The sequence below is a fragment of the Procambarus clarkii genome, chromosome 49, assembly GCF_040958095.1.
Source record: "Procambarus clarkii isolate CNS0578487 chromosome 49, FALCON_Pclarkii_2.0, whole genome shotgun sequence".
In the NCBI taxonomy this organism is placed as follows: Eukaryota; Metazoa; Arthropoda; class Malacostraca; order Decapoda; family Cambaridae; genus Procambarus; species Procambarus clarkii.
The window spans coordinates 9,044,303-9,071,828 of NC_091198.1; the positions used below are offsets into that span (position 1 = coordinate 9,044,303).

At 44.6% G+C, this 27,526-nt stretch overlaps 1 protein-coding gene across 1 annotated transcript in view; it reads left to right on the forward strand.

Moving 5' to 3' along the window:
- The first annotated feature begins 330 nt into the window (after positions 1-330).
- LOC138351377 (E3 ubiquitin-protein ligase SspH2-like) overlaps positions 331-27,526 on the forward strand; it is a 33,772-nt gene continuing 6,576 nt past the window's right edge. The window contains exons 1-3 of the mRNA XM_069303187.1: positions 331-391; positions 1,922-2,027; positions 4,320-4,570. Of these exons, the coding sequence (XP_069159288.1) occupies positions 331-391; positions 1,922-2,027; positions 4,320-4,570 (418 nt within the window). The remainder of the gene's footprint in view (positions 392-1,921; positions 2,028-4,319; positions 4,571-27,526) is intronic.

Below are 27,526 nucleotides of genomic sequence, written 5' to 3' on the forward strand. Positions count from 1 at the left end.
ATTCCTGTGTAGTTTCCTCAGTTTAATCACATGGTTTCTTAATGTTATTTTCCTACGTATATTGCAATTCAACAGATTTGGCTGGTCTTTAGTTTTTTGGTTTTTGAACAAGTGATAATGGTAAGGAGGGTGGTAGTGGTGGAGTTTGTGTTGGTGGTAGAGAGGGTGATAATGGTGGTGATATTAGTGGGTGGTGGTAGTAGAGTGGTGCTGGTGGTGAACTGGTTGATGATAATGGTGTAGGTTGTACCTCATTCACCGTTGCAACTTGTACCATGGGGATGTAAACAGTGAAAAGACCAAACTACACATCAGAAGATGGAGACAAAGATGGAGAAAGAGAAGATAGAGAAAGAGAAGATGGAGTCGTTTCACCATCTTCTGATGTGTGGTTTGGTCATTATATCTTCAGCCACGTTATTGTGACTCCTCGTCTGCATAAACAGTGTGAACATTGTATCATTGTGTACTTGTATTCTATGCAGCACAACCACTTGATTCCTGATTCCCTACAAGTGGTATATAGTCGTAATGGCTTGGCGCTTTTTGCCTGATAGTTATCCTGTGTTCTAACAGGACACTAACTAAATCTAGTACCAATCTAGTTCTAACTCAATCTAGTACAAATCTAGTTCTAACTAAATTTAGTACTAATCTAGTTTTAACTCTAGTACTAATCTAGTTCTAAGTCTAGTACTAATCTAGTTCTAACTAATCTAGTACTAATCTAGTTCTCACTCAATCTAGTATTAATCTAGTTCTAACTAAATCTAGTACTAATCTAGTTCTAACTAAATTTAGTACTAATCTAGTTTTAACTCTAGTACTAATCTAGTTTAACTTCAGTACTAATCTAGTTTTAACTCTAGTACTAATCTAGTTTTAACTCTAGTACTAATCTAGTTCTAACTAAATTTAGTACTAATCTAGTTTTAACTCTAGTACTAATCTAGTTCTCACTAATCTAGTGCTAATCTAGTTCTCACTAAATCTAGTACAAATCTGGTTCTAACTAAATTTAGTACTAATCTAGTTTTAACTCTAGTGCTAATCTAGTTTTAACTCTAGTACTAATCTAGTTTTAACTCTAGTACTAATATAGTTTTAACTCTAGTACTAATCTAGTTCTAACTAAATCTAGTACTAATCTAGTTTTAACTCTAGTACTAATCTAGTTCTCACTAATCTAGTACTAATCTAGTTCTCACTAAATCTAGTACAAATCTGGTTCTAACTAAATTTAGTACTAATCTAGTTTTAACTCTAGTACTAATCTAGTTCTAACTAAATCTAGTACTAATCTAGTTTTAACTCTAGTACTAATCTAGTTCTAACTAAATCTAGTACTAATCTAGTTTTAACTCTAGTACTAATCTAGTTCTAACTAAATCTAGTACTAATCTAGTTCTAACTCAATCTAGTACTAAAGTGATAAGATCACAGTGCCATAACTACATCTTGCACTCAGATCCAAACATCAATAATAATAACACAAGAATATTCTGAATGTAACACTGACGTAACACTGATCCCGAGTGAATTATCCCGTAATACATAATTGTGAGTGAATGTTGGTAGTGTCACTGGGACTAAAATATTAATTTTAATTGTCACTGTTTAGTTACTGTAGTCGTGATGGCACCAAATGTTATCAATCTGAATGAAATATATATATATATATATATATATATATATATATATATATATATATATATATATATATATATATATATAATATATATATATATATATAAGAGTATAAAACACAACCTAAGAACAACTCAAACTGCTGAAGGCCTATTGGCTCGTACGGCGTAACTCCAATTTATATGCAGACTCACTCGTGTATATATATATATGTCTAACCCACTCTTGAAACAATGAAGCAATTCTACAGGTGATGGCGACTTGCTCTTTACAGCAAAGGAGTTACCAATGTTTAAGAGCAATATGAATTATCCGGAAAGATTGTTAGCATCACTGATGATTGACAATCTAGATCTGAGATTTCAGCAGGATGGTGTCAGGCAATAGAAAGGCAGAAGTTAAGATAAGAGAAAGGTTAGAGATAGACAGAAGGTAGACAGGGATGGAAGAACACGAAGCAATAAGGCAAGAACAGGGGAAAATAAATTAAAGAAAGAACAGAGGATGAACAGAGATGGCTGAGTGAGAGATAAGGGAGAGAGGGGGGGGGGGAGACAATCTAAGGGGGCTGGTATCAGAGGTTAAGGGGACTTGAGGGGAAGGGGAAGGGTAGACTAGGGGTGGGCTGAAGCCGCCACCAGCACCGGCACTTATTACAGTTCCTCTACGGGTCATTGGAGGCCTTAATCAGCTTGTTGGGACGGATTTTTGATGGATTAGTCATGGGTGGCTGGTGATCGACGCCTCCTCCTCCTCCTACCCATCATCTTCCCCCCCCTCCCCCCTCCCCCCTCAACCGAATATGAAGAGGGAAGAGCAGAAGGAAGAGGAAGAGAAGGAGTAGGAAATTGAAGACGAGGGAGGGAAGGAGGAGGTGGTGTATAGAGACCGAGAGAGAAAAAATGGAACAGTATTTCTAACGTAAAGAAGATAGAAAAGAAGATAAAGGAAAATCAGATGATGTGAGGCAGCAAAGGAAAGTGTACGAATAGGCGCAGGAGAGAGATGGAGGGAGGGAAGCAGGCAGAGAGGGAGGCACAGAGGGAGGCAAGGAGGGAGGAGGGGGGGGGGGAAGATGGTGGTGTTAAAGGAGGACAAATATATAACTACATCTTGCTATCTGTATAGTTTTGAAAGTTTGTCTGTCGAAGAGTGGAAACCAGATGCATGGCGGAGGGGGGGGGGGTATTTCCCCCCACCCAACTTTGCAGGGGGAAGTGATCTAGGGGTATGGGAGGATATAGATGGCTTGGGATCATCAGAATTTAAGAGGAAACAGCGTGTTGGGTCACATTTTAACCCCAACGACGATTTTTGGCACTGCCCGCTGGCCACACCTAGCTAAATATTTTGTCAACGAAAAAATCAAAATAAAATATTTTGTAGAAATATACACTATTATTCACTAATCTCAAGAAAATGAACATAATTTCTTGCTATTCAAACTTTGACAGTAGTACCATAAAAGACGTAACTTCAGCTCAACCCTGCCCCCCCCCCATCTCCTCCCACTGCCAAGGAAAACCGAAGGCCGATCCACAGATTCGAAAGCGAAACTGTTATATTTTGTGAATGTCAATAATTATAAAGACATACTAACACTTGCTTTTATTGTGTTAATAATAATATTGTACAGAGAGAGAGAGAGACAGAGACAGATTCGGGCAACAACGGATAACCCCTTGGAAATGAGTCGCCAAATTAAGTGGATATTAGTACTAAATGCCTCGTCTCTCCTGTGTAAATGAAAAGTGTGGGTGACCTCCGTAGACTTGAACGGAACACGCGAGTAAGCTCTGATCCCAACGACCTGAAAGGACTAGTATAAAAAGCTATGATCTGTTCAGATCTGAAACCTATATCTATGGACAGCACAAAACGTCCACTAGACTGTGCGACACAGGGGTTGCAAATATCCGGTTGGGTTACCGTTACCTGTGGCAGGTGGCTACAGGTAACCGATCTCCCAATCCTGAGCACTCCAGGTGCAAACTCTGTGAGCAGGAACTGCGGCACGATCTCCCGCACTACATCACTGAATGCTCACTTATTAGACCTTTCAGACCAGTTGGCATGAGGTACCTGGAGCTTTGCAATTACTTTAATCACTCTCGTGTTCTTGAAGATATCCTCACAGTGTACCCAAAATTTGCCAGTGCAGGCTACTGAACATATGGCCCTGTATGATTAACCTTCCTGCGAGATGGGGACTTTTAGTACCACTGCTGCCTTATTCACTCTTGTACTCATGATGATATCCTCATAATGCTCCCATAGTTTGCCAGTGCAGACTACTGATCACATGGCCCTGTATGACTGACCAGCCTGCAAGATGGGAACTTTTAGCATCACGTAGCTAGCTTTTTGACATACTGTACTCATCATATAGTCTAAGGTAGCTGTACAAATGCAGATGTACCTAAATGTGTAAAAAAAAAAAAAAAAAAATGTATGACTAACCATCCTGTGTGATGGTAATCTTGAGTGAATAAGAAACACACTCAAGATAATTAAGCAAGTCAGCCTGATCTGTTGCATTAGAGTCATGAGAGACCCGTCATCTCCTGCATGGCTAAGAGACCCATTTTGTGTGTCCTTAATACTCTAATGATTAATGGCAGCATAGTAAGTCATTGCTTGTATGATAAATTATTGAGTAAACCGGCTTACAGTCACATCAAACTAAACAGTTCTTTTACATGTGATATTCCTCTCACTGATATCCTTCTTTACCTGTATCTCACCATCCAAGTATCATCCACAACCATCACGAAAGGTAATGAGAATCTTGCTCTTGTTAAAGCTGTTACATTTCATGTAATTGCATCCTCTAACCTTAGATCTCACGAGATCACCTTAGATTTCTCTTTCTTTGATTCCAAGTCTGCTCTTCAAGCACTTGAAAACTCCTGCAGGAACGACAGTATGAACCTCATAGAAGCAGCTATAAATAATAATTATATATTATTCTGTACCCTGGCTCGAGGTGCAGAATGAGGGGTTTAGAATCTCTCCCTTGTTTGGATACCAACTTGCATAAATATAGCCCATCATGATGACACAGACATGTCAGTCAAACTATGGCTTACTGACTGAACAACACGTATTCTTTAGCCTTGAACATAGAATTGGACTAAACGAGACTCTGTGTGTGAACATAGAGAAATATGGGCTCCACAGCTATGTGATGGATACAACACACACACACACACACACACACACACACACACACACACACACACACACACACACACACACACACACACACACACACACACACACACACTGTACTAGGGAACTTTGTGAGTACACACACACTGTACTAGGGAACTTTGTGAGTACACACACACACACTGTACTAGGGAACTTTGTGAGTACACACACACACACTGTACTAGGGAACTTTGTGAGTACACACACACACACTGTACTAGGGAACTTTGTGAGTACACACACACACACTGTACTAGGGAACTTTGTGAGTACACACACACACACTGTACTAGGGAACTTTGTGAGCAACACACACACACACACACAGTGGCCTATACGTTTAACAACAAGAAAAATAACAAACCTGCTTTATGTAATGGAACTGCTACATATCTCAAAGCTTCTGAAAACAACTGTAATTATACAATAACTAACAATAATAACTAACTGAACTATAAAATCTACATGGAACAAAACGGTGTGTGTGTTTTGCGAGGATATCACACCATAACAATTGCATGAAAAAATATCAAATTTTCAAACGGAAACTCAAAATAACAAATAACCAATAAGAGCAAAATGGTTAATAAGATTTAAAAAAAAAAAAAAAAAAATTCTCCCATGTAAAAAAAATTAAATTAATACATCATTTTTTAATAATGTTATAACCTAGACGTTTGTGACCAAGCTCAAAACAGGGAGTTTTGGGGGGAGGTGATAACTTATCTTCCCACATCCCCACCATCCCCCCCAGATGAAACATGGCATCCCTGTTACAAGCATCTCGTCTTCCACAACCTCCCTACACACACATTCCTCCGCGCCACCTTCCCCCCCCCCCCTCTCAACCCCCCGAAACTCAGAGAAAATTTACGGTTTTCACACCATGATAAACAATCCAGTGTTATTTGTTTTGCTGTTATATTCCATCTGGGTCTAGTGTCAAGAACGATCGTGAGACGTCCTTTGGGGGGGGTAGCAGAACGAAGGTTCGGTCTTAAAAGCTGGCGGTCGAGCAGCGCCGGACCTTCGACCTGCGGCAAAGACTGCTCCAACGGGGCCGAAAACCCGCCAAAGTTATCGGAAATTCTTGCCTTCGGCGGTCGCACTGCACTCTCCGCGCGTCTCTTTTCAGGCCGCAAGTCATTTATTTAGAGGCGTCTAATAAAATCGGGTTGAGGGATAATCGCGCTGGAGGCAGACGGGACCGCGGGGTCTGATATCACAACCAATCTATATTCCTTCATATTCTTTCTCTCGCCTCCGTGTCAAGGAGTCTTCAATAGCTGTCATATATGAACGCCACACAAAAGCCTCTTTTTATATATACATGCTCTTTTTTTATTTTAAATAGATGATTTGTCTATCATCTATTTGTTGATTGGCTACTTGAGGTGTTGGAGGTGTGGTTTTGTATGTTATTAATGGCTGTGTGTGTTGCTGGGTGTGTGTGTTATTGTGTTGCTGGGTGTGTGTGTGTTATTGTGTTGCTGGGTTTGTGTTATTGTGTTGCTGGGTTTGTGTTATTGTGTTGCTGGGTGTGTGTGTTATTGTGTTGCTGGGTGTGTGTGTGTTATTGTGTTGCTGGGTGTGTGTGTTATTGTGTTGCTGGGTGTGTGTGTTATTGTGTTGCTGGGTGTGTGTGTGTTATTGTGTTGCTGGGTTTGTGTTATTGTGTTGCTGGGTGTGTGTTTTATTGTCTTGCTGGGTGTGTGTGTTATTGTGTTGCTGGGTGTGTGTGTTATTGTGTTGCTGGGTGTGTGTGTTATTGTGTTGCTGGGTGTGTGTGTTATTGTGTTGCTGGGTGTGTGTGTTATTGTGTTGCTGGGTGTGTGTGTTATTGTGTTGCTGGGTGTGTGTGTTATTGTGTTGCTGGGTGTGTGTGTTATTGTGTTGCTGGGTGTGTGTGTTATTGTGTTGCTGGGTGTGTGTGTTATTGTGTTGCTGGGTGTGTGTGTTATTGTGTTGCTGGGTGTGTGTGTTATTGTGTTGCTGGGTGTGTGTGTTATTGTGTTGCTGGGTGTGTGTGTTATTGTGTTGCTGGGTGTGTGTGTTATTGTGTTGCTGGGTTTGTGTTATTGTGTTGCTGGGTGTGTGTGTTATTGTGTTGCTGGGTGTTTGTGTTATTGTGTTGCTGGGTGTGTGTGTTATTGTGTTGCTGGGTGTGTGTGTTATTGTGTTGCTGGGTGTGTGTGTTATTGTGTTGCTGGGTGTGTGTGTTATTGTGTTGCTGGGTGTGTGTGTTATTGTGTTGCTGGGTTTGTGTTATTGTGTTGCTGGGTGTGTGTGTTATTGTGTTGCTGGGTGTGTGTGTTATTGTGTTGCTGGGTGTGTGTGTTATTGTGTTGCTGGGTGTGTGTGTTATTGTGTTGCTGGGTGTGTGTGTTATTGTGTTGCTGGGTTTGTGTTATTGTGTTGCTGGGTGTGTGTTTTATTGTCTTGCTGGGTGTGTGTGTTATTGTGTTGCTGGGTGTGTGTGTTATTGTGTTGCTGTGTGTGTGTGTTATTGTGTTGCTGGGTTTCTGTGTGTTATTGTGTTGCTGGGTGTGTGTGTTATTGTGTTGCTGTGTGTGTGTGTTATTGTGTTGCTGGGTTTGTGTTATTGTGTTGCTGGGTTTGTGTGTGTTATTGTGTTGCTGGGTTTGTGTGTGTTATTGTGTTGCTGGGTGTGTGTGTGTTATTGTGTTGCTGGGTGTGTGTGTGTTATTGTGTTGCTGGGTGTGTGTGTGTTATTGTGTTGCTGGGTTTGTGTTATTGTGTTGCTGGGTGTGTGTGTGTTATTGTGTTGCTGGGTGTGTGTGTGTTATTGTGTTACTGGGTTTGTGTTATTGTGGTACTGAGTGTTACTTTGTGTTGTGTTTCTTGTAGCTGGGACAGCTCCGTCCTCCTGCTATTAGTTACCAGAATGTCTCTTCCAGGTGCGAGTGATGGGTGAAACTGTGCCCTGTGTTGAGGTCACTGTAGCCACGACTCTTCCTGTGTTGAGGTCACTGTAGCCACGACTCTTCCTGTGTTGAGGTCACTGTAGCCACGACTCTTCCTGTGTTGAGGTCACTGTAGCCACGACTCTTCCTGTGTTGAGGTCACTGTAGCCACGACTCTTCCTGTGTTGAGGTCACTGTAGCCACGACTCTTCCTGTGTTGAGGTCACTGTAGCCACGACTCTTCCTGTGTTGAGGTCACTGTAGCCACGACTCTTCTACTGTGTTGAGGTCACTGTAGCCACGACTCTTCTACTGTGACAAATTACTGCTGCTGCTGCTGCTGTTATTTACTGCTAGACATTTAAAATATATGTTTATGCTTCAATTCTCAGAATACGATACCCGCGCGCGTGCACACACACAAACATTTGAGTGCAACACCATGTTAGTACTCGTTGATAATATGTTAGAGGCAAAAGCTTGATTTTCCTGTTTCTGCAAAGTCAGCCTTTCCCCTCTCTTGGTGCTGGAACGCAAGCCTTTTCCCCCCCTGTTTCTGGAACGCCAGCCTTTCCCCTCTCTTGGCGTCGCAACGCCTGCCTTTCCCCCCCCCCCCCTGTTTCTGGAACGCCAGCCTTTCCCCTCTCTTGGTGCGTCGCAACGCCTGCCTTCCCCCCCCCCCTGTTTCTGGAACGCCAGCCTTTCCCCTCTCTTGGCGTCGCAACGCCAGCCTTCCCCCCCCCCTGTTTCTGGAACGCCAGCCTTTTCCTCCCCCTGGCGCTGCAAACGCCAGCCTTCCCCCCTTCCTGTTTCTGGAACGCCAGCCTTTTCCTCCCCCTGGCGCTGCAAACGCCAGCCTTCCCTCCCCCCCCCCTGTTTCTGGAACGCCAGCCTTTTCCTCCCCCTGGCGCTGCAAACGCCAGCCTTCCCCCCCCCCCTGTTTCTGGAACGCCAGCCTTTTCCTCCCCCTGGCGCTGCAAACGCCAGCCTTCCGTTCAGCCGTCCTGGGGTACTGCATCTTGCATAAATTGTCATCTTTCATAAATTGCAGCCCTGTCGTAATTATTGGTCTCGGCTGCGCGACTACACGATCGTACGTCACGGAGATAGTGCTCAGGTCCTTTCGACGTGTGATGTAACGCCCCAATAATATCGGTTTCCTCAGTGTCAACGCTTCTATTGCCGTTCCCGGTGTGATTAATCTTTGGCTGTTGTCGCCTCCAGTTGGCGGTCGTATCTGTCTGGGAGAGGAGGGCGCTGCGGGTCCTTGATGATGGAGAGGGCGAAGCTGAGAGAGCATCATGTTAGGCTCTTCTTGTCATGTTGTATGACTGTGTTTGGGGCTTTCCTGTGTGTGCTGGAGAGAGAGAGAGAAACACAGCCCATCAGAATTGAAATTAGCTTAGCCACCAATGCCACGAACCAGTAGGACGCTCTTAGTCCAACCTGTTCTCTTACAAAGAACGTCGCTTTTCGCTCGTATGCGTTACATAAGGCCACACACACACACATATTGTCGTGCTAGAAAATGGAAGCGGCTGGCGAAAGTGACGTACTGTCCCGTTTTCTGTTTTGGGTTCTCTGGTTAGGTTAAGAGAGGACACTTCAAGTTTACCGTTTTCTTGATGTTGGGAAACCGTTAGGAGGACAGACTGCTTAATCAGTGCTTTAAACTTGTCGGGATAATGTTTCAAAACAGGGAAACATTGATTGATTTATTGCTGTCCATAAACTATAGGCAATCAGTGAAATATAGGCTCCACCTCTCGGTGTTCATAGCTATGTGATGGATGTATTGGTACACACACACACTCGCTCGCACGCGCGCACACACACACACACACACACACACACACACACACACACACACACACACACACACACACACACACACACACACACACACACACACACACACAGACCAAAGAGCCAGAGCTCAACCCCCGCAAACACAACTAGGTGAGTACACACACACACACACACACACACACTCACACACACACTCACACTCACACTCACACACACTTCAGAACCCACTTTCTACAAGAGAGAGACTTGTTGCAGAACGGATGTTGAGGAGATTCACATGAATTATTACTCTCACATTGCATCCGATTTAGCAGCATAAGGTAGGTGAGAATGTAGTAGTCGGAAATCTCTACAGGGAATCAAGATCCCACATCCCCAGCAGCGGTAATCACTCTGCAGTCACCTCCGGGTGGCAGCCAGCACCTATAGTACCACACAGTCTGACGGATCCACATCCACACGTGGATGCGACATTTAACTTAGCCTCCTTTGGGCTTCAGAACTCTGGCCGACTTGGGGTCACGGTATCCTACGTCTCCAACAACCAATGAGAATGAAGAAACTTTCACTCCACCATTACAAGGACTAATCCGAAATATTTAGCAACTACGGGCTCACCATAGCCCGTGCTACTTGGAACTTTTTGTTCCGGGGTAGCGAATCTTAAACAACAGAAACATTGACAATCGGGACAGACCTGTTAGTAGGCACAGCCGGTTCTAACACAACCAGGAGTCGCAACACCATCCTCAGTGTCATCTTGATTAGCAGCGGCCTCAACAAGGTGGTCAGCTTCCGAATTAGCTACAAACGCATGTAGCCTTATGTAACGCATACCAGCGAAAAGCGACGTTCATCGTAGAAAGACAGGTTGCACCAACTTCCGGCACATGTTGCATTATACTCCCAGCAGTACTTGGTCTTCATTAGTATAGTTACTTTCAGGGCCCTGGGATATGTGGGCTCACCAGGCCGTCTTCATTGTACCATCTCGACAGAACCAGGTGTGAAGAATGACCTCACACAACTATATGGGAACTCAGATCTAGCAGAAATTACATAAAATCCCATTCCCTAACATGAACATCCAATCAAATGCCCTCAGTCGCACACTGCATACACCGAGTGTGAGAGATCATTAAAATTCCTGCATATATATATACCAACTGTCATAAGGCCAAAATATAACAAAATGCATACCATTATAATAATTTATCATACCAAAAACACTCCATCTATCCTATCGTAAATCAAATTGATTACCATTATCAGTGACTGTTTAAACCTCGGGAGAGGCTGCCAAACAGTGTGTCTCAGGAATATCAAGAATCCCTATTCAGGAAATGTTGGGAGAGAGAGAGAGGGGGGGGAGGGATGTGGGATGATAGGAAAGGACGAGGGTGGGAGGGGGAAGGATATGAAATGGGGGGGATGGAAGAGCCGTATCGGGCTTTAAGATGCCACCGCTATTTGGAAATGACAGATATCGCCAGTTCTGCGATATTGCTCCGATCCTTAGCCAACTAATGGCTCCCCGGGCTACATCTCACAGTTATGGCTTGTTATGTCCCGGGGCGAAAGCGCTCGTTAGAAGCCACAGGGGCTAAGAGCTCTCTCGTTCGGTTCGTATTGATACCAGTGAAATGCCAGGATTTAATTAAAGGTTTCAAGAGAGGCTCTTGTCTTGGGGCTCGTCTCTCTCGCGCTCTCTCTCTCTCTCATCCAGCTCCAAGATAGTGTTGCACGCTCACTAATTTAATACTTTGCAACATCAATAACATTTAGGTATGATGCCGAGGCGGTGACGTCTTCTCCCAGGCAATCATCATTGATGTTAATGACGTCAGCTCCTAGGAATGACTTGGCGCTGTCCCCCTGATAATTCCCTCCCTCCCTCGACAGTTGAGAGGCGGGACCAAAGAGCCGAAGCTCAACCCCCTTACACAAACAACCGAGGACACGACACAAAGGGAATAATCAGCTCAGTTATAAACAAAGGGACATCATATAGGTTTAATGTAGGCCTATACCTTAAACATCCTCCCCCCTCTCCTTCTCCTCTCTTCCCCCTTCTCCCTTCCTTCTCCTCCGTCCCCCCCCCCTCCTCCCTCCACTGCCAAATATCGAAGAAGAAGGAAGAAGAAAATAATATGAATACAAAAATATTCTATTAGCAAATGTTAACACAATTATCGTATAGTTTGTTGGGGTCGAGAAGGAAAGCAGATCATATATCGCTTCAGAAAATAACATTAGCGGCACATTAGTAGGTCGCCGGGGCAGTAACTTCCCGCTAACTCAGTTATCATCACTATTACACTTTCCAATTTACAAAGTATTTCACCAGTGCTGACAGGCCTTCCGGCCGCCGACCCCCCTCACCAATTTTTACAATGGCGAGGTTCTAGCATTGCCTCTATTTCTGGCTCTGGCACTATTTCTGGTCCTGGCGCTATCCCCTGACTCTGATTCCGTATCTCACTTTGGCTCTAAGTCTGGTCAAGGCTCTTTGGCACTGTGAATCTAGGAATGTAGGACTCTGGCCTAGGACTTTGTTTATAGAACTCTGGCTCTCACTCTTAATGACTCTATCTCTTGCGCTCTGACTTTGGTTATGGTTTAAGGTTTGGATTCTTATAGTTCGTACTGGCTCTGAATTTAATTGACTCTAGGTCTGGTTGTCTTTGGCTTTGACTAATTCTAGCTCTATTTCTGGCTCTGTTTTTAACTCTGAATTCATCTCTTGACTCTACGATTATGACGCACGCGTGGCTTCAAGCTCTAATCATTGTCCTGGGTCTAAGAATAACTTTAGCCATAGCTCTAAAACTAGCTCTAACGCTGAATCAAGCCTTTATACTATCTTTAGTGTTTTGTCCTAGATCTGGACTTTGTTCAAAGACTAGCTTCTAATTAGGCTTAAGCTTAAAATCAAGCCTTATAGTTCTAGTTATAACTCTAGACAGAGCCTTGGGTCCACGTCTGGCAATTGCACTGATACTTGCTCTAAATCTAGGCCTGACTCTAGCTCCAAATCCATGGCTCTAGATCTTGCGTTTAATTCGCTCCAGCTCTAGATTTGTCTATGATAAGTGTCTTCTATTTTATGGATTTTAGTTCCTCCTCTCTTGGCAAATATAATTTGTTTCCATTCACTTCTTCCAGTTAATATTTCAACGCATTTATTCATTGCTCTAGTCACTGCATCGTTCATTGACTGTTCACTATATTCATGACTTCAGTTCATCTACCTTCACTCTCTCACCACTCCACTCGGCCATTTTTCACTCCAGTCATTGATTACCCAATCTACTCCTTGTCACAATTTACTCACTAATCACTACGACCCAATCACTTCTCCCTCTGATCACATACACATAGCTCCCTTCACCACCTAATCACTCACTAATCCGACCTCTCGTTTACCACTCTATCACTCAATCACTCCCTACATCCCCTCAATAATCTCTCCACCCAGTCACTCCAGTCTACTCCTCACAGTTACTACATACTATACATAATGAAATCACAATAGCATGATGTATCTATGGGGAAATATTATGTCAGTGGCATGGGATTGAACTTGCGTTTCTGAACGCACTTCACGAGCAAGCACAACATAATCTTCACTTCAACCCTTCTTCCCTCCGTCAAATTATTTATCCTTCCCTCCAAATAAATTTCCTCCCTCCTTTCCTTCAAGTTTCCTCCACTTTTTTTCCTTTACGTTCCTTTTATTATTCACTTTACTCTGTTTTCTCCACTACACCTCCATCCTCCCTCCTCCTTCTCTCCACTACCCCTCCATCCTTCCCTCTACCCTAGACCAAGCTACATTATCTCAGTGGTAATTGTGTTTTGACTTTTTCAAGAGTAGCACCTCGACAAATGGATGTGAAATTGGTTTCTGTAAGACTGCTCATAGTCCCACAGCGGCTCGCTTCCTTGAGTCGCTCCCTTCCCTCCCTCATCTGCTCCTCCCTCATCCCCCTAACTCATCTCCTGCACCCTCCCTCACCCCTACCTCATCTCCTGCACACCCTCCCTCATCCCCCTACCTCATCTCCTGCACCCTCCCTCATCCCCCTACCTCATCTCCTGCACCCTCCCTCATCCCCTACCTCATCTCCTGCACCCTCCCTCACCCCTACCTCATCTCCTGCACCCTCCCTCATCCCCCTACCTCATCTCCTGCACCCTCCCTCATCCCCTACCTCATCTCCTGCACCCTCCCTCACCCCTACCTCATCTCCTGCACCCTCCCTCACCCTTACCTCATCTCCTGCACCCTTCCTCACCCCTACCTCATCTCCTGCACCCTCCCTCATCTTCCTTGCCTCTCATTCACCTTCAACACCCTCTTTAACACCTCTTTCACTACTTCCTCACTCGTCCCGTCTCTAACTCTCCACTAAGCAACGATAGTAATACATTCCATAAGACTCATCTCGTGTGAGCTGACCTGAAGACCCCCGATGATCACAGCCATTTCCTCCCTCCCTCCTCAGGCTCTGGGAGCCAGAAGCAAATAGGGAGATGATAAGAATCCTGATCTTCCTCTCCAAACCCATTTGCAAGTCCAACACGGCAGTGGGTTCGTGCTCTCAGATCAGTGCTGTCTTTCTTTCTGTCCAACTTTGAATTCACTCACCGACGGAAGTTCTCTTGTTAGTCGAATTTAATTCCTTTCTATACACATCAAAGATGGTTCCCCAGTGGTGGCAGTCGAAGTTTGGTTGGGTCTTGCCGGGAAGGGGGGCGGGGGGAGAGTGGAGGGGTTCACCTCCTTGTAGTGGTTCTCTCTCAAACAATCTGTCTGTCTGTCTCTCTAAACCAAGTCTAGGATTCTCTAGGAATTGAGCCATTGTTCATAGTAACGCTGCAAGCTAAGAGCTGTTATTCTAAATTAACTCTTCCGAAGCTTGATCCTAGAAACTCATTTATTTTATGAGCTTTATGTTGTAAAGACTACGAATAAACTAAAAATTTATTTTAGTTAACTCCAGTAGGGAACAGGATAAACCAGGAGCCAACTGTGTGCTGAATCTTTCAAATACTCGGTTGAGTTGACTTCTCATATACCTGTATGATGATTCGTGTACCTGTATGATAAGCAAACGTGTTCCAGATGCGAGTCAGTCTAGGAATGAACTGAGGATGTACATCCGGTAGTCTATATTCAAGACAATATTACATTTACATTTTACAACGTTAGAGACGTTGACTATTGGAACTAAGAAAAATTCCTACATTCTATTTTCTTGTGGTGATCATATTTGTATATTTAATTTGTTCTTTGTGACAACCCACATTTGCATATACCCCCATGCATAATATCGACAAATTTAGATTTTTTTTGTTTTTATATTTTATCTAGTCGTATTTGTACTGGGTCTATCTTTATATGGTCTGTTTATATAGTGTATTGGGTCTGTCTTTATATGGTCTGTTTATATGGTGTATTGGGTCTGTCTTTATATGGTCTGTTTATATGGTGTATTGGGTCTGTCTTTATATGGTCTGTTTATATGGTGTATTGGGTCTGTCTTTATATGGTCTGTTTATATGGTGTATTGGGTCTGTCTTTATATGGTCTGTTTATATGGTGTATTGGGTCTGTCTTTATATGGTCTGTTTATATGGTGTATTAGGTCTATCTGTACTACACCTTGTATTGGCTGTCTGCTGAGAATTTTTGGTGTAAGCTCTAAAGACAACATTTGGTAGTTCATTACTGTTACTAAAATAATTTCGTTGGCCTGATTTTCTGTGTGGAACTTAATTTTTGCTTCGAAGTCTGAAAACTGAGGATGTGGGCAAGAGGGTTTTCCTCCTCAGTAGAGGATAATTGAACCTAAAAAAATGATTTATCTGTGTATATACTTAATGTCAAATAGATAATTTATGTACTATTTTATAAAATATATTTATTAATATCTATGATGAGTTACTACAGGGCTAAATTCTGCTCGTCTTCCAACCTATAAGAGAGAAATATCAGAAATTTTAGTGATTTATAAAATCAATATTATACCAATTTGTCGATTAAGAATTAAAACACATTACCCTTTTAATAAGAAAAACTGTGCCAATAATTGAATTACTCTGTTCCAAGATGTTTACCATCGAAAACCTGGAAAATAAAAGTAAAATATTAACACTCAAAATGCTATGGATAATTCATATACCCAAATGAAGGTCTTACCGACATTAAAGTCACACGGCATAAGGACCTGACGGCTGAGTGGACAGCACTCGCGATTCGTAGCCCTAGGGTTCCGGGTTCGATCTCCAGCGTTCGATCTCAATAATGTGGAAAAACTGCGGCCAGAGCACGAGACACTTGTAACAACTGCGCCTTGACATGACTCTAACCATATTTCCTCATGCAGGCATTCGTCGGGTGATTGTCTGCAGGTAAATACTTGTCAGGCTCATTCACTCTTCATCAGGAAGTAGAAATGTTTCTTGAACTACAGGTGAGATGTGACTTGTTACAGGTATTCAAATTACAACATTTAGAGAGTTCCATCTCGTGTCGATTATCTTCAACCAGTTTAACTTTTGGATTCCTTGGAAAAGATTTTCGCCGGCTTACCCACAGGGGGATTAAATGCAGGAATTTGTTTTTTGCAAAAATTGGAGCTTTGTAGGAAGATAATTAACGCAGGGACATCTACATTTCCATCTTTGAAGTTCTTTGAAGGTCAGCTACCAAAGACATTTGTCCAAGGAAGTCATAGCTCATTTGTCTCAAATAGAAAATAGATTTTCTATTATTTTCCTAACTTAAACGCTCAATAAGCAGGATTAACACAAAATCCGTTCTTATGTCAGTTGGACGATGTTTCTGAACATGCATAAGGTGAGCTTATCCATAATTCAACAGTCAAGAATGTGTTTCAGTCAAGCTCCCTGTCCACCTTCCTATCCTCCTAATTCACCTGTCCACCTTCCTATCCTCCTAATTCATCTGTCCACCTTCTGGTGGTCCAGTCAGCCTCCCTGTCCACCTTCCTATCCTCCTAATTCACCTGTCCACCTTCTGGTGGTCCAGTCAACCTCCCTGTCTACCTTCCTATTCTCCTATTTCACCTGTCCACCTTCCTATCCTCATAATTCACCTGTCCACCTTCCGGTCCTTCTAATTCATCTGTCCACCTTCTGGTGGTCCAGTCAACCTCCCTGTCCACCTTCCTATTCTCCTATTTCACCTGTCCACCTTCCTATCCTCCTAATTCACCTATCCACCTTCCGGTCCTCCTAATTCACCTGTCCACCTTCTGGTGGTCCGGTCAGCCTCCCTGTCCACCTTCCTGTCCTCCTAATTCACCTGTCCACCTTCCTATCCTCCTAATTCACCTGTCCACCTTGTGGTGGTCCAGTCAGCCTAGCTGTCTTGCCTCTGGTAATCGAGGGTGGAAACGTATCCTAAGATAAGTTATCTTGCAATCCGTGGTCACTGACCCTTCGCTTGAGCTGACCTGTGTGGAAGTATATTTTATGCTCATATATCCTGTCAATCAAAACCAGGTCAAAGTAGTAGTTGTTGTTGTTAAAGATTCGCTACCTGGAACAAAAAGTTCCAAGTAGCACGGGCTATGGTGAGCCCGTAGCAGGTCAAAGGAACAGCAGTCTGTGAAAGATGACCTGCCGGGAGCATTGTCACTACGTCACGCTTTCTTAGACCATTTTCTTGTAAACAACCAGAGAAGTTACAACTGGAAAAGATCAAGGCAAATCTTGGGGGGGAGGGGTACCTTGGACAAGCCTCCGGCTTCCTGTCCTCGTCGAGGGCTCTATAGTGTTAGTGGCCCCTGAGGTCAAGTCAGTTAGAAAGTCTCAGTGAAGAACGTGTGTTAGACAAGTGAGAACGAGGTTGAATTGGTCCACAGGTGAGAATGTGATTTGAGAAGGGGAATGAGACATAAAAGGCTGCTCTTCTCTCTCTCTCTTTCTCTCTCTCTCTCTCTCTCTCTCTCTCTCTCTCTCTCTCTCTCTCTCTCTCTCTCTCTCTCTCTCTCTCTCTCTCTCTCTCTCTCTCTCTCTCTCTCTCTCTCACACTCACATTTCTCACTCTTTTTTAATGTCTTCCAGATCCTATTATCTCCGCCACCCTCATTTCAACGTCTCCCAATTACATTTACTCTTCGTAAACTCCCTCGACTCTCCCCATTCCTTCCCACCTTCCCTCTCTCCTCCCTCCCTTAACCTCCCTAACCCTATTTCCCCCCCCCCCTCTCCCCCATTCCCCCCTCTTTCTCCCTCAACCCCATTTCTTCTCCCCCTCTCCCCCTCAACCTACCTAACCCCATTTTCCCCCCTGAACCTCCTTATTCCCATTTCCCCCCTCTCACCCTCATCCTCCATAACCCCATTTTCCCCTACTCCTCATCAAGCTAGCTAGTCTCTCTGCTTCCCCTTCTCCTAACCCCAAGCCTCCCTAGCCCCTCTCCTACCCCCCCCCCCTCTCTCTCTCTCTCTCACCACCCACAACGTCCCTAAACTCCAAATCACCACCAACCTCTCTCATCCCCTTCAACAGCCTCTCCCACAACCCCACATATTCCTTCTCATCACCCCCTACCCCGATCTACCCCTTCCCCACTCTTCCCCACCACCCTCTCCCCTTCCCTTCCCTGCCTCCCCCTACCTCTCCCCTGTCAACAAATCAACCAGCCACTCATTTCATCAGTTCTGAGGCGAAGGAAATTCTGGCCTATTTTTCTCCCAGCGACTCTTTCTCCTTCGCGCGTCTTAATTACTGGAAGTTTTCAAGAGGATCAAAGGCCGCGTCCAACCAATGCAATAACACTATTGGCTGAGAAGCGGAGCTGCACCCCCTCGTGTGCTAACTACCCAACAGCCTCGTTTATGCAGCGTTTAGGCGCTCTAAGCTGTCATTAAGTTTCCGGAAAAAAAAAGGTGACGGTCCATTCTTCAAAAGCAGGATTGAATTTGGTGAGAGTTTGGTGTATGGATAGCGGATAGGGGGTGGATAGGGGAGGGGGGATAGGGGAGGGTGGAAAGGGGGTGGATAGGGGAGGGTGGATAAGGGGTGGATAGAGCCACCGGGAGGAGCCGTACCCAGTGGGTAGGTTGGAAGTGGGTTGCATTTCCTTGTTTCTCTCCGTCTCACAGCACCATCTTGATATGCTCTGGTTGTTATTGTTGTTAAAGACTCGCTACCTGAAACAAAATAGTTCCAAGTAGCACGGGCTATGGCGAGCCCGTAGTGGAGCTAATATGCTCTTATTACCGGTACTTTGTAGAGCGGACGACGAGTAAATAACTAAGAGTTTCCAGTTATTGACCACACTGATATTGACCACACTGACATTGACCACACTGATATTGACCACACTGACATTGACCACACTGATATTGACCACACTCGCCAGAAGTTTTAAAAATGCATACCACAAAGATTCTGCCCAACACGTAAGACATTCCAACACTCCACGTTCAACAATTAGAAACATCTCTCATATAATCTTACAACTCGTAAAGATTACACAACAACATTGCCCATCTCCTCCTTCGGTTTCTGAGATATTGCAACCTGCAACCAGTAGCTGTTGATGTTGTCTTGCAGTAACGTACCCTCCTCTTGGTTTGTGTTGCTTGAGACGCTCCAGAAAGACGCGTCTTAGCTATAAGAAACTGCAAGAAGAAAGCTCAGAACAGCTTGGCTGCGTTTACAAGCAGGAGACAGTATGCCTGGCGAGCTTGTGGCTACAAGCCTTTAGGTTATAAGACCAGTAAGCTTATTTTTAGCAAGCTGGTGAGGATTAAAAGCAAAAGATTGTAGCTACAAGCTGGGGATAATATAAACAGCAAGGCTATACGGATACAAGCTGGTTGATCAGCAAGGGAGAGAGAGGCTGTTGTTACAAGCTAGTGAGGGATCAGAGCACTCCACACTCTGGGCAATTAGGCCAGCCAAAGTATGGAGAAAAGAGTCAATTTTTGCGCCACGAAAATATTCTTTGAGGAGTGTCTTATCTAATTACGAGTCTTCAAACGCAATCCAGCACTCGAGATGAAGACGCAGCCTCCCACATAAAATTCAATTTTATTACAAAACAAGTTTTTTTTCCCTATCTTAGACCTTTATCGTTTCCTCTGAGATCGTGTTTTTCACCACTGTGGCTTGAAGTCCTCATTGACTCGAGTAGACGTTTTAGCTAAGACGGGGGATAGCGTGTGTGCGCGCGGACGAGTTACAACGACAGGGGGGAGCTTCTGGAGTGAGATATGGGTGCGGAAGCGGATATATTTTTCCTTTCGGTGATTGTGGAGGCAGGAACGTCAACTCTTTTACCTCCCCATTACTTCGCAGGAACAAAGGGGTAAGCGAGCGCCGACTTCGACCTTCCCGCAACGGTTCGTTCGCTGTGCCTTCTTCTCTCTCTCTCGGTGTTCCTCAATCAAATTAGAACCTGTTGTTGGGGATGCGCTCTCCGGCGTCAGTTAGGTCTGCGCCCTCGGGGCTTCGTTCCCGCTTGTACCGCGAGATCGTCAACCCTCCGCGAGATGTAGCGAGGACGCGGGGAACCGACGCCTCGGAGTGCTAATATATGACACGCAAACCCTGGCACGAGGAAAACAAAATTCGAACGCGAGGCGGGAGGTGAGATTTCAATGAGTGCATTAGCGAACAGATCATATTTAAGTGCCAAAGAGAAGAGAGAACGAGGAAAATTATATCACATGAAAGAGGGGGAGGGAAGGGGGGAGGGTAAGTGGGTTGGGGGGAATGGGTTAAGGAGGGGGAGGGAGGGAGTATATAAAGGGAGAGGGAGGTGTGGGGGGGAAGGAGCCTGGAAGGAACCTAAGAAATGAGGAGAAGCGACGCCATTTACTCTGGACTCAGAAGGAACTGAAAGCTAAGTGCGCCACACATGTTGACACAATTGTCTTTGTAATGTGATACGAGCCTGGAGCCCCCTCTGGCGAGGTCCTGGTTTGAGCACTGCATTCTCCTCCTCTTCCCTCCTCCTCCTCTTTATCTTCTTATACCTCCTCCTCCTCCTCATTGAGTGTCTTGAGTGTTGCTTCAGTTCAGCTTGTCTGTTTGTCGGTAAAAAAAAAGTACTTGTAATAGGTGGCACTTGTGTAAGTTTTAGAGGTTTGAACATTACATGTGTGAGAGAGAGGGAACGGGAGAGAGAGAGAGGGAGGGAGAGAGAGAATACATACATTGAGACGTGCAGGAAGATGTGCAGCTAAGGCAACCTGCACGTTGGAGAAGGAGACTAAGGGAGAGTACTTACGGAAGGGGGGAGGAGACCAAGGGAGAGTACTTACGGAAGGGGGGAGGAGACCAAGGGAGAGTACTTACGGAAGGGGGGAGGAGACCAAGGGAGAGTACTTACGGAAGGGGGGAGGAGACCAAGGGAGAGTACTTACGGAAGGGGGGAGGAGACCAAGGCAGGAAGGAACGGTCATTAGTAAGGAGTAATGATCTAGAGAGTAGCTAGGTCGGTCCGGCCCCGCCTCTTCGGTGAGTAGCCCCCTTCAGTGGCCCCTTCTCGCGATGTGACAAATGTAAGTGTTTGTCTTAACCAGTGCCGTTCGCGCCTAACCAGTGCCGGTCGCGCCTAACCAGTGCCGGTCGCGCCTAACCAGTGATGTTCGCGCCTAATCAGTGATCACTGGTAAGAAGATCACCGTCCCTGTGATCACAGCGACGGTGAATGATAACCACAGTGAACTATAGTGAACTATAGTGAGGCTCTGACCTGGTGCCTCGCCTGGTCGTGGAAGACAAGGCTCATCAACAGCAAGTACTTGCAAGTACTTGCAGCAAGTACAACAGCAAGTACTTGCAGTACTTGCAACAGCAAGTACTACAAGATCTGGCAACTGGCACAACTGCTGATGATTAGCACTTGTTGAGGAAACAGTGATTGGCTAACCCAGCGCCAGGCTTCAGCAAGCATTTACACATCAACTTTCGACCCCTGCGCATCTTTTTCATGACTGTTATCTTAATTACGTAGCATTATTGGGCAGCAATGATCCAGTGGTTGGTGATTGCAAAATGAGCCCTAATGTCGAGTCACAGACACGTGGCGACTCCTCCGATTCTACGGAGGAGTCTCCTACGTAGAAGGTTTCTATGATTCATCGTACAAGAGAAAGAGAAGCTGTGGGAAAACAACAAAGAATTAGTGTTCTTTAAGATGTTTGATTGAGGAGGCTCAATCAAGGATTCACTGCTATGGATTAAGGATCAAGGATTCACTGTTCAAGGATTAACTGCTATGGGAAGATCAAAATTTTCATTAACTTTATGGGGTTATGTGTATGTGGCCAGGTCTCTTGAGTTGTCACAACGGATATAAAATGATATACTAAATTACTCGAACCTAACTTAACATACCGATGGATCCACACATGGAAAACGTGAAATTCCTATTTTGAATGAACGGCATGTAAAAATTGATGAATGCGTCTTTGGGGTCGACCGCTGGATGGAATGGACCTGGTCTGAGGACGGGCTGCTATAAAGGCTTTATCCACATACTGTAAATACCAATAATGACCAACAGAACCCAACAACTATACTTTAGTTAGGCGCATCTATTCAGCATATTCTAGTGTGTAATAATATTACCATATGTTTGAGAAAATATAAATTTTTATTACGCAGTGCGTTCAAATTTATGAATGCGTCTTTGTGTTCGGGCCGCCGCCTGGGCGAGCCTAGCCTGAGGACACGTAGAGAAAGTGGGAGGAGATAAAGAGAAAAAAACACGAGGGAAGAGGAGAAATGTGAGGGAGGGAGAGAAGAAATAAATAAATGAGCAGACAGATATCCCCGTAGCCAACGACTGGCCCCAGGATGCCACACACAACAGTCGAGTAAGTCCCAGCTACCTATGTACTGCTAAGTGAACAGAATCATCAGGTGTAAGGAAACGTGTCCAAATGTCTCACACTGCCCAGAAATCGAACTAGGGTCTAAAGAGTATCGATCCGACTACATCGATCACTACTCGACAGACCAAAACATGAAATATGAGAAAATAGGAGGAAAATACAAGATAGGAACATTTGAATTACTGGGACCGACTAAAATGCCTAAATCTGTATTCTCTTGAGCGCAGGCGGGAGAGAGATATAATAATTTACACGTGGAAAATAGCAGAGGGGCTGGTCCCAAACCTGCACACAGAAATATCACCACATGAGACCAGAAGACATGGCAGGATGTGCAGAATACCCCCGTTGAAGAGCAGAGATGCAATAGGTACTCTGAGAGAGAACTCTATCAACATCAGAGGCCCGAGACTGTTTAACACGCTTCCACTACACATAAGGGGCATAACTGGTCGAACCCTCACACTGTTCAACAGAGAACTCGATAAATACCTCCAAATGATACCTGATCAACTAGGCTGTGCTTCATACGTCAGGCTGCAAACAGCGGCGTCCAACAGCCTGGTTGACCAGTCCAGCAACGAGGAGGCCTCGTCGACGACTGGGCCGCGGGGACGCTAAGCCCCGAAAACACCTCAAGGTAAGGTAGGAAAATAATGAGATGGAGTTTTATAGGAGTTGGAGAAAATAAGAGAAGGAGAAAATAAGAGGAGAAAATAAGACAAAATGGATAAAATAAGATTATTCGTCTACTCCCTCCAGCTCTTCTTAATGAAAGAAAGAATGAAAGAACGCGGGAGAGAAGAACAAGGTGGAGAGGAAGTAGAAGAATGAAAAGGACATGAAGAAGAAAAGGAAATAGAAGAAACGTTAAGAAAAAAAAGCGAAGAAGAGAGGAAGGAGAGAGATAGTGAGGAAGATCTAGCAACCAGCGATACAAAGATCGCAGAATGAGAAATAAGGACCATTTACGTCATAATATCTCCACCAATCGGTGAGCAGCAGCATCAAAGACACACAAAAGTGCCCCATTAACAGTAATTGAATCTATGCTAAACGCAGCAGTTGAAAGAATAATCGTCAGTCAGAGAAAATTTCGAAATTAGTTCTTATGTCGCCTACTCCGTTTTCTTTAATCGTTCAAACCCTCCTTTCTTGACTTTTAATTAGCTTAATTTTGATCAACAACAGTAAACAGGCGGAGCGGCAAAGTCAGCCTAATCGGCCCTTTGAAATAAACGATTCCATTACTGAGTCTCCCTCGGATAAAAAGAATGTCCGAGAAAAATGGTAATGAAGTTGTTCCCTAATTCGTAATTATCATGGCGACGTCGGAGCCGAGTTGCCACTGTTGAGGGCGAGGAGGTGGAGAGAGAGGGTGGGGGGGGCCGATTACCTTACAGTGATTCCCTAACAGTGACAACCGGAGAAGAGAGGTTTTTAGCTCTTTATGCCTCGCCTCCCGGCCTTTTTTTTTTTTTGCCTTGCCTGATGTTCGAATTGTCGAATCTAACCCTAAGAGTTGTGGATGATGGAGGTGGCTTCCACGACTTCTCCTTTCAGGACGTTGGAAATACGTGATCACCCCGTACAGGGTATGTTGATATCCTTATATTTCTTAGATTCGCCTGCGTTTTGCAGCTTATATCTATATGCCCTATTTCGATGCTTTCTCTCAATTAAAAGAGGCTGACTTTTTGCTCTGATTGTATTCTTCTTAGTAACTTGAATGTTGTGATCATGGCATTACAATAGACAACCCATAGAAAGAAAGGCTGGGTCCAACTGCTACAGGCACAAATAGGTGAGTACACACACACACACACACACACACACACACACACACACACACTGTAATCTACCTACACAATTCTCAAAGGAATTGACAGGGTAGATAAAGATAAACTGTTGAACACCGGTGGAACACGAACAAGGGGACACAGGTGGAAAATGAGTACCCAACTGAGCCACAGGGACGTTAGAAAGAACTTTTTCAGTGTCAAGGTAGTTAACGGATGGAATGCACTAGGAAGTGATGTGGTGGAGGTTGACTCCATACATAGTTTCAAGTGTAGATATGATAGAGCCCAGTAGGCTCAGGAATCTGTACACCAGTTGATTGACAGTTGAGAGGCGGGACCAAATACCTAGAGCTCAACCCCCGCAAGCATATCTAGGTGAATACAACTAGGTGAATACAAACACACACTCAAGTATAATTTCTTCAAGCAGACATGTCCACCTTCTCCCGCGGCTTTCCAAATGCTTTTAATTTCCGATCTATAATGCACTCACCATTATATGACATTCACCGTGTAATCTGCATTACAAAAATGAAGGGTTGCCCAGCCTCCCTCCCAGCGAGCAGCGCCGGCACCACAACCAACACTCCCACACTTATCTTGAGGTTATCTTGAGATGATTTCGGGGCTTTAGTGTCCCCGCGGCCCGGTCCTCGACCAGGCCTCCACCCCCAGGAAGCAGCCCGTGACAGCTGACTAACACCCAGGTACCTATTTTACTGCTAGGTAACAGGGGCATTCAGGGTGAAAAAAACTTTGCCCATTTGTTTCTGCCTCATGCGGGAATCGAACCCGCGCCACAGAATTACGAGTCCTGCGCGCTATCCACCAGGCTACGAGGCCCCCATGACTGAAACACTCGGACTGAATGTTACCAAAACGCAACATTCACAGAACAAGTCCTCGTATGGCTCCAGGCCTCTGGCTCACTGTTTTCTCTTCTCTTCATTCAACTTGATGGGGAGCCGGTCGGCCGAGCGGACAGCACGCTGGCCTTGTGATCCTGTGGTCCTGGGTTCGATCCCAGGCGCCGGCGAGAAACAATGGGGCAGAGTTTCTTTCACCCTATGCCCCTGTTACCTAGCAGTAAAATAGGTACCTGGGTGTTAGTCAGCTGTCACGGGCTGCTTCCTGGGGGTGGAGGCCTGGTCGAGGATCGGGCCGCGGGGACACTAAAGCCCCGAAATCATCTCAAGATAACCTCAAGATAACCTAATGAAATTAGTAAATTTTTAATTTCTCAACCAAATTGGAATATATATATATATATATATATATATATATATATATATATATATATATATATATATATATATATATATATATATATATTGTATATATATATAATATTTTATACTGGCGTGCACAGTTCTATAATTGCTGGTGGAGTGGTATTAGTACTGCGCATATCCAGGTGGGTGAGCCCTGTAGCGCAGGTTCGAATTCTAGTCGGGGGGTGAAAGATTCTTAGTGACCAGCCCGTCCTCTAAACAAAGGGCTCAAAGTCCATTCCATCCACCCGCCAAACCTCCACCTGTTTATCAATGAAAACTGGTTTACATACGACTCACAACTGATGACGTCCGAACACTTCCGGAACAACGACTGACGACTTTTTGTTCGAACCACAACGCTGTAATTGCTTCACCCACATACTACAAATAATCGCCAACAGAACCTAAACACCTAACCTAACTAACGCTTAAATATACACAGTATATTAAGATATAATAATATTAATTTATATTTCAGAAAATTCCTGTCTTGAATGAACAGGATGTTAAAATTGGTGAATGCGTCTTTGGGGTCGACCGCTGGGTGGAATGGACCTGGTCTGAGGACGGGTTGCAGTGACCCGTCTGTCATCCACTTGGAAAAATCGGGAAATTTTCATTATCTGTTTATTTTCATTCACAACTCGTTCGTGTTTATAAAGTCTCGTCAAATTTCTGGACATTTTCATCGTCATTCGCAATACAGGTTTTCCATCATCTTGCAATTTCGCAACAAAACATTTATCAGTAATTTCTCACCCATCTATTTGTCTCCCTCCCTCACCTCCCCTTTCTTTCATTTATATCGCAGTTCAGTTCCCAATTTATGATCTCTCCCTTCAGTTCTTCCTCCTTTTCTCCCATTTAGCTTGTCTTTCTCTCCCCCCTGTTCCATCCTCTCCCCTCTTGGCATAGTTCCCGCCCTTCCCTCTCTTCCATCCCTCCCTCCCTCCCTCCCTCCTTCCTCTCCTTCCCCTCTCATGTCGCGAGAACTCTGCAACAACAAACCAAAAAAGGCTCACCATTAATTCTGACATTCAGCTGCCTATGAAATGTCGACCTTCGATTCATTTGAGCCTCCTCCGGCTAGCTGCATAACCCCTCTCCATCCCCGCTGTCCACGGAGTTTCCTATGGAACTTCACCTCACCTCAGATCTCTTAAAACCCGGATTCGGTATAAAAAGACTCTGGTAATCAGAATCCATTTTCGTCCGGGTCCCGCGGGTGTCGTTTTTAAGGGCTAGCCCCGGTAATTAGCAGAGGAAGGTATTAATTTCGCGTAAATCACGGGTTGTGTTCCCAGATAGCGTTTTCTTTAGTATCCCCGGATAGTGTATAAAAAACGGAGATTAATTGATCCCTGCTCGCTATGCTTCGTCTTGAAATGTCGGGGGATATTTTGTCTTTGATGTGATCAATGGGCCGCTTGGGAGATGGCGAAGGGGGAGAGGCTATTTCCGAATTGTTCCCGCTGCCTGGGGTTAAGGTTCTTCGCGTTGAGTCAGGTGGTTAAGGGTAATAGGAGTTATATTTACGCAGAAGGGCGTGTGAGCGAACGGACGCATGTGAATGTGAGCACTTTTAAGAGAGAACATATACACTCATTCACACACACACACACACACACACACACACACACACACACACACACACACACACACACACACACACACATACACACACACACACACACACACACACACACACACACACACACACACACACACACACACACACACACACACACACACAGTTTCAAATGTAGATATGATAGAGCCCAGTAGGCTCAGGAATCTGTACACCAGTTGATTGACAGTTGAGAGGCGGGACCAAAGAGCCAAAGCTCAACCCCCGCAAGCACAACTAGGTGAGTACAAATAGGTGAATAGGTGAGTACACACTCTCTCTCACACAGGTCCTCGCGGCTGAGCGGACAAAGCTCAAATCAGTCATAAGCATTGAAAGAAG